At 31.6% G+C, this 8991-nt stretch overlaps 1 protein-coding gene across 1 annotated transcript in view; it reads left to right on the top strand.

Annotated features, from left to right (window-relative positions):
• The window catches only part of LOTGIDRAFT_230663 (hypothetical protein), a gene marked incomplete at its 5' end in the record, with an annotated part of 22099 nt that extends 13439 nt beyond the window's left edge, over positions 1-8660 (top strand). The window contains 4 exons of the mRNA XM_009049720.1: positions 1656-1761; positions 4682-4739; positions 6758-6930; positions 8224-8660. Of these exons, the coding sequence (XP_009047968.1) occupies positions 1656-1761; positions 4682-4739; positions 6758-6930; positions 8224-8360 (474 nt within the window). The 3' untranslated portion in view covers positions 8361-8660. The remainder of the gene's footprint in view (positions 1-1655; positions 1762-4681; positions 4740-6757; positions 6931-8223) is intronic.
• Positions 8661-8991: the final 331 nt, after the last annotated feature.

The following is an 8991-nucleotide window of genomic DNA, read 5'->3' as shown; positions in this document are numbered from 1 at the left end:
TTCACTCGAAAGGAGTTTGCGATGAGGATCAGGTATTTATTTATAGCAACTTATAGCAAACCCAAATGTCTTTCTGAGCACCTTATTGTGACTCCAAATGGTACACCTTCTAGCTTCAAGTTTATCAACTTAAGAGTAGACACAATGGTCTTCAGTGTTTTTTTTTTGGTTATTCATTATTATCATTTAAAAAGTATACAAACAAGGAAATGGAGACGTATACTGCCGGTGCCCCTGTCCGTCGGTCCTTTGATATTTCTTGTGAACACAATAGAGATGGTCATGTTTGAATTTGAGTTTGAGTTATTGAGTTGCCCTTGTCTTAGAAAAAACACTTCAAAATATGTTTGTGAACACTGTAGAGACTACAGTTTCCATCATTATTAAATTCAGTGTGATCATTTATTACAATGAGTTATTGCATCAAATCAAAACGCATCAGAATTTGTTGGCTTGTGAACTTGATAGAGGTGACAGTTTATGTCAGAATTTTATGAATTTTGTGTGTTTGAATCAACAATGTCTTTGACAAATTAGAGTTTTTGTACTAAAAATATATCAGAGAAGTGGGCGTATTTTGCCAGGCAACCACTTATTATTTACATTGATTTTGGTCAAGATTAATTTTTGACAATTTCTTATTAACAATTTTAAAGATTTTGCCCTTGATATTCAATAATTGTCATTTAATAATTTTATGTATTTGAGTTATTGCTATTGATTTTCAAAAATTTGTGGAATAACTTAGCATAAATAAGTAGCAGTAAATATATATAACATTGAATTCAAACTACAAAATAATGTATTATGACGATCTTTAATATGAGAAAGTTTGTACTTATTCGCTATGTCACCACCTCCCCTGGCAAGCTATCTTTTTGGTTTTTTGACAACTTGGATCAAGGTTATTGATCTAGGATGTCCATTCATACTTTGATCTTTGATGTTGAATAAAAATTTTCAAGTCTCATACTTTTTATGTGACCCTTGTTGACAAGAACAAAAGTTAGTGTGCTTGACCAGATCTATTAAATGATATCTTAATTTTTGTTATGCGATGTTTATTTCCAGTTTGACAGCAATTTGAAAATCTGCTTTTAACTACCAAATGTTAACACTTTTACTACCGAATGTTTTCAAATTAATGTATTTTTTCACTGATGAATGTTAAATGGTTAACATGCTTTTCTTTACCGTAAAAAATCCCACTATGACCTTAACATTTTCTCTGATGTAGCAGATCGGTTACGTATTCTGTACCTTCCACAGTTCTAGTTATTTTTGTAAACATTATGCCCAAGTTCCTTGGTCTTAGAACTGAAGAAAGTTATATAGGTCAAAACTTTTAAGGTGCGGTCTTGGTCGGAGATTTTGGTCTCTGACTCAAATCTTGATTATCCTGTGGCTGACAGGATTTATATTAATAAACAAGTTTGATAATTGTCTCCGATAGTTTTATCGTCTGCAAGACAGACCATCATCATCCAATCATATTACTTTTCCTTTCGATTGCATGCTCCACACGTGATTATCGACAAATGTGGAAAACATTGACTGGAGATTTTTGTCTCCTCGTGTGCCTGTGCCTTTAGCTGCTGTGTTGGCATGACCACTACAAATTTGGCTGTCAGAGTTTAATGTTTTTCTTTTTCTAGCAGTCGAAAGGTTATAGTAGCAGTAATGTGTTAATACAACCATTATGGGACAATACTAGAATACACGATGAAGTTGGGTTACCAATGTATATAGCTTGGGATTCTGGTAACAAATTTTTTCTTTTTATCTTATACACTTTCATCCCATCAATTTGTCAAACATATATTTTAATGATAGATCTAGAATTAAGTCAAATTTGACTTCAAAAATGTTTCAATGGTCAGTTTTGATACGCAAACATTATAATGTGTAATAAATGATAATAAAACTTGACATCAAATACCATCCTTTAATACCTAATGTTGTGTCACAAAAGTTATGACTACAAATGGTGGAAGGCAGACAATATTATAATATGGTTGTATACATTGACTGCCTCCCTCAGTCTATCCCTCCTCTATTGTGTTGTGAACACAGTAGAGACTACAGTTTTCCTCCGATTTTAATGAAATTTAGTGTGATCATTTGTATTATTGTGATCTTTGTCAAGTTTTGCATTTGACAATTTTTCAATGTAAAGTTTGCCCTTGACTTAGTAAAACCGCATGTAAATTTGTTTGTGAACACAATAGAGACTTGTACAGTTTTCATCCAATTATAATGAATTTAGGTGGTTTTGTAGTCCTTGAATTAGTAACAAATGGAGACTAAAGTTTTATCTGATTTAATTAAATTTATGTTAATGAGTTCTTGGTCAATTTTTCGATTAAACTATAGCTCTTAATTTAAGAAATATGAATGACAAAATTAGTTTGTCAACACAGTAGAGACTAGAATTATTTTCTGATTTTTATAACAATATATTAAATATGACGGGACAGTGACAAAATTTTATGAAATTTTGTGAGTTGGTTTAAATCAACAAAATCTTGGGTCAATTTAGATTTTATGTTACGATTTGACACAGATTGATGACCACCCTTGATATACTGAAAATTTATCAAGATAATGTACGCCAACTGGCAGCTTTGATTTTGAATAAAAATATTTGACAGCACAGTAACAATCGCTAGTATGAAATATTCAACCTTTTTTTATTTTCAGTAGGGTTTAACTTTGAGTGATAACCATGTTTTGTCATGATCCGTCGAGAAATCTGCTTTCTCGCATAATCTTGTGCACTTTGAGAAATTGAGAAATTTGAGAAATTTGTGGCATTTGATGAGAAGTGAATGATCTTTTATTCAGATAGCCCAGGATTTTCAACAACATCACTTCTCTATATTGATTAGTTATGTCCTCTTCAAGTTTGAACACAAACTTGTACGAATTTATATGCACTTGACGTGCATTTACAAAAACATGCATTTTCCATCTTAGGAAATCTGCTTCACAACAGCTATACAAGCTAGAGCTTTGAAATTTGGCATGATTATTCTCCTTATAATACTTTACAGGATTATTTAAGTTTCATCAATGTATGTTCAATATAAAATTATTTACAAGAGTAAAAAGTTCAAAAAATTTTGCGCAAAAAATTTGTATCTGGTCATCTATTTTAGTTAAATATGGTCATATGTTCATGCAGGATAGATAATCATGTACTGTAAGATAGTTTTTTTATCATAAAAACCAAAATTAGAACTATTTCATAAAAATTTTAAAAATGCTTTTCCTAAAACATGTACTGTTAAAGTCTTTGAATGCCATTTAGCAATTGTGAGTACGATATATAGACACAGCTTTATGGAACAACAATCACTGGTTAAAGTTTTATGCAATGTTTTGACGTGTTTCCCCCGTCGTCCTCAGGCACATAATGAGAAGAAGTGATGGGCAAACTATATATAGATTAATGCTAATTATTAAGAACACACAAGAGATAAATGGTTTATTGATACATTACATTAAATTTTAAAAGGTACAATAAGACGTACATAATTCTTGAAATAACATACAGGCTGATTAAGTAACATAATTGAAATAAAGTCAATGAATTAAAAAAGATTAATTGAAGATTAAATAAACAACTATTGCTGGTATTGGAGTCTTTTATTAATAGAAATTACATTGTTCATATAACTAACTATGCTTAAAGTTGGAAATTTTTTATTAAATACATTTATGAATATGAATAATTACAAGTCATATGCATGCGATAAATGAACACCTTCATCTCTGTTAAGGTCAGGCTGATATCTTCTGATGTGGATAGCTTCATGAAGTCTCCTGGTTTTATCTATGTGCTTATTGATTGTCAGTATGTTGGTGTTGTCAAAGTTGACCCTGGATAGGGCCCACAAGGCTTGTCATCGGCAAGTGAGACCATTCATGGAGATGATTAATGGTGAAGGCAGTTGTATAAAACTTTGATGCTTTGACAGGATGAAGATATGAGGCTTTAAATAATAAATGATGATAAATAATGTTATAAATTTGACCCACTGAAGAAGTGTGTTTATACAAAGGAAACTTTGGAGTAATAAACAGTTTATTTTTTTGACAGAAATTTTATTGGAACCTGGTATGCATGATATATATATTGATGAGATTTTCTATCGACTTCAAATTTGGCTCCTTATGGATGAACATTTTTTAGTTTTTGTCCTTTGTACTCTTCTGTGTACACATTGTGAAGCCAAACCCAGCATAATATCAGAAATTAATGATTAAAATGATTTGCATCAACATGCCACTTATAAATTGTTTTGAATGCTTATAATAATCTCCTTTCGCACCAATCCTCATTAAGCTAATTGAAGGTTTCTCATTATAATGAGTGTTACAAAAAATTTTTAATTTTAATTTCTTTTTCTATGATAACAATATATAGGTTAAATGAGAGTGTCATTATCGTTAAAGCTAGTAAATTTGTATACATTAAAAATTATATCGAATAAATATTCTAGAAGTATTTATCCATAGTAATTGTCGTACTTTTAAGATGCCATTGAAGGAATATTGAAACTGCTATTCAACCAGATGTCATAATTTGATTGCTGCTGTTTACAGGACACCTATGGTTAAGGTCAAGGATATACTTGTTATTAAGGTTTAAGCTGACCTAAAACTTTTTCCTTTTCAGCTAAAAGTGCCACTATGATAGATGCGTTAATAACAGAAACTCAACCTTACTCCAGAGCGTAAGTAATTAGATGATTATATGAAACCAATAAAAAAACATCATTATTGTTGCTACACAATAATCATTGCTGAACTGGTTTTAGTCTACTGCTTCATGTTTGGGCATACAAAATAGAAATTGATGTTTATTAAGGTGAAGGAGACATCAGACATCAAATATGAAAATGTTCTGAACTATAAAGCTGAAACAACTGGTAAAACTGACTTAGAGGGTGACATAATTGTGTGTAAAGTTTTTATTTGATCAATGTATTCTATGCTAGTTACACCCCTGCCCAAAAATGTAAATAATGAGAAATTTAACCCACGCCCAACTCAACAGTTTTGGCATTGGTTAATTCTTATTTAAATTGTCTAGTTGTGTTCTAAATTTCAAGCTTTTACATCAAATAGGTCATAAGATATTTATACACCAAGCTCAAAGAAGCGAAAATTTTATAAAAAAAAAAAAACACCTTACTCTAGTGTTCCACTAATCCCATCTCAGCGTTTCAGAACATTGGCTTAGCATGAGTATCCATATCCCTTTAACACTAACCCCTAGAGGTTTACATGATGCAGACGTCAGAGCTCAAGATAATATTAGTGTAGTGTTATCGTTTGCCAATATGTTTCTTGTTCCTTTTTTTTAAGACAAGCTGCTTCAAGAAGTGCCAGAACTATTTCATTTGTTTTTTTTTTATGTCTTTTCCGCTGCTTACATCACCATATTGATTCAGACTCGCTTCAATTCTTCATATCTCAGCTCTGCTAAATATTTCTCTATTCTCAGCACTGACACAAACTACAATGTCTACATTACCCAAAGTTTTAGAATCTCACCGCTCTGCTACCATTCTAAGGTCATTTGCAACACATATCACTTATTGTTCATATATTTATTACTGTGGAAAACATCCACTCATTATGGTGGTCACAAAAGAAGTGAAACTACAACATTACACAGACCTGCACGTCTAGCATGCACTAAATACTGTATATTCTTGACATTATATCACATACTCATTAACATGGAGCCGCCTGGATCAAATCTGTTAACTGACCCTGTTGACTAACTCATAGGTCACTGATGAAGTCATCAGAAAGCAGTTCCAAGGTACCAGTCATCATGTGGTGTGGTCACCCTTGGTCTGCCCGTTCTAGGCCTGTCTGACGACTGCACTGTCTGCCTGTAATGTTGCATCAAGTTTGTTACATTAACACAGAAACAACCACATGTTCTTGCCATGTAGTCATAAGTGGTTCAATTCGTACCATTCCCAGAGCTTGCTCATGTTGTTGTTGTGTCAGTCGTGGCATTATTCTTGTGATTTATTATTGTTGTGTAAGCTCGGCATGCCATTCAACCTTTATTTATATCTTCAGTGCAAGTGCATTTTTGTGTATTTAAGGAGCACATGTTTTTCAACTTGCCATATATTTTTGTTGAAATTCACTTTCAAAGTGGTAAAATTTCTTTTGGCCTAGAGTTTATATCTTCTAGTGAAAGGAAGAATGTCAGAGTACAAACATCACAGACATATAGGAACTTAAAGAAAGAAAATTTGAAATTGAGGAACAAATCCAAGCCAGCCTCATTTTTGGAGATGAAAGGTCATAGAGACACCACTTAAATGAAGCTGTGTGATTGACAAAAATATAAATATATGGTCCAACATTTCCATATGACTACATACTACACCCAAGTATTATAAATGTGTTATGTGATGACAAAATGTTAACAATGATCACAATCAATCGGTTATTAATAATGGAATATCAAGTAACTTTAAAAGTGTTCATTTTAAATAGGAATTATCGATCAGGATTTTTATGAAAAAGTAATTTTCAATAATTGCAATGTTGGAGTAATTGCTTTTGGTTTGATAAAATACAGAGATGAGGGTTGCAGATTTGAATTCAGTGCATATTAAAGAAAATTAGTCAATGACCAAATCACCAATTGTTTGTTCACACAGCTAGTAATTGCCCACACAAGTTATTTGTGTGGTAAAATAAATCTTTTTCTATGTTTCAGTGTAATGCATCAGATATTCACCAGTATACAATGTAATGATGTCTTAACACCTATTAAACACGTGATGCATGGTAGAAAACGCCTTAGAATGAGAAAACAAAGATTTCGTAGCATGTACAGAGAAATTCTATTTTTAGTACTGAAAGCATGTGGTAGAGAAAATATTGATCAAGGTATGAAATAGAACTTTTTTTTATAGCCCACCTGAAAAGTAAAGCCACATTCTACAGAAATGTATGTAATAACCCTATTGATAATCAGAAAAATCGAAAAAATATTTAGTAGGAGTTATTGCCCTTGTTCTTGAAATGCTCATTAATACTCTAGAAGGCACAATTCTTGACAGATTTTGACGAAACTTAGTGTGAGTGTTAGTTATCAGCCAAGGATGAACCCTATTGAAAATCAGAAAAATCGAAAAAAATTTGTGTTTGAAAATATGTTAATTGTAATCACCCAAGGATGAACCTTTGAAAAAATTCACTGAGTAATTGCCTTTGTTCTTGGAAACACATTCAATTTATAGCTTGTTTTAAGGCTTGATTCATGCCGGATTTTCACAAAACTAATTTGTTTTGTCCATTATCACCCATGGATGATCTTTTAAACATAAAAAATTGAGAACTATTTTATATGAGTTATTTAGGTCAATCTTGAAAACGCATTAAAATTTTAGCTCGTAAACACTGAAAGGCTTGATTTAATGCCGGATTTTGACTACATGGTAATATTAAACAGTATCACCCCGAAAAGAAGTGTATGACTGAAGGTGGAATATTTAATAATGGTGATTGTTACTCTACTGCTAGATATTTTTGATTAAAATCAAAGCTGCCAGTGGGCATATATTACCTTGCCTGGAAAGCTATCTTAACATTTATTTTAACTCTTTGAGAAAGTGTGTTTTTAGACACACGAAACGTATGGAGAAATAAATGGTTTATTTTGACACATTATGGTGTTAAAAGTATATTGTAATCCCCCGACTGTTCCTTCATCCCTCCAAGTCATGTTTGCTTGTCAACACAAAGAGACAAGAACAGTTTTGATGAAACTTTGTATGATCAGATGAGACCTTGGATGAGTTAAATTTTTGATGGAAATATTTTGAGTTATTGCCCTTGTTCAAAATACACCAAAATCGCTTTTGAAACATGAAAGACTTCAGTATTTTATTTTGCTATTGTTACACTCTGCTGGTAGGTATGGTGCCCTGTGAAACTATTTTACAATCTGATAAATCTGAAACCATATGTTGTTCTACACAGTCCACTCTATTTCATTAATCTGAGAACATGTGTACTTCAAAGATTGTAGAATAAATTAGGCCACAAAAAAAAGCAAAACAAAACAAAATTTTTTGATCAGATTGATATATATTTGAAGAAATGAAACTATAATAAGCTACATGTATTCAGCTGATTTGTTGGTTCAGTTAATTTACTATTTTTTAAATTATATTTCAGATGCATTTGATAGAGAATACCTTAAAGCCTTTGATCAGCTTCATCATGGTGAAAAACGTCACCTCCAGACAAATGATAGACCCTGTACTGATCATGTAGTTTGGTGTCGTCGTGTGTTTAATGAACTCAAATTGTAGGAAAATATCTAAATTTTTAGGTTGACATTCAAAGACAACAATGAAAGCTGCATACAAACATACATACTTTGGATAATGTTTTCCTGAAAACATATCTTTAGGGAGAACAAACACAATTGAAATAGAATAGACCTATCATAACAAAACTAAATAGCATTGTCTTCTCAAGCACATTTTAGTAGAGAAGTATATGTGTGTTGTTGGTTCTTTCATCAACACTGTTTTTTTTTTATCCATTTAAAGAAGTGTGGATACCATATAAGCAACAGTTCATGATTAGATGTTGACTTATTAGTTCAGTTACAATATTTAGTATAGGCCGATTTGTCTAAATTAACATAAATGCATATTGTATGAATGACTTTTAAATTCTAAAAAGATGTTCTTACAAAAGAACAATACAGTAATTCATTTTTTTTTTTTAATGTTTTAGATGAACTGCTAACACAGTGTATATACATAGTTATGACAATATGTAAATAGATGATAAATGTAATGCATACATATTTTAGAAATAACACCAAATGTTAAAGTAGTAATAAAATACACTTTTCTGCTTTGAAGGAAATATTAAAATCCTGACGTATTTTCTACCTGGTCTGCCAAGCTTTCTTCATATGTTTTATTAAGG

Source organism: Lottia gigantea (assembly GCF_000327385.1).
Source record: "Lottia gigantea unplaced genomic scaffold LOTGIsca_14, whole genome shotgun sequence".
Lineage (NCBI taxonomy): Eukaryota > Metazoa > Mollusca > Gastropoda > Lottiidae > Lottia > Lottia gigantea.
Note: the sequence above shows the minus strand (reverse complement) of the source record. Positions and strands in the feature narration are given on the sequence as shown.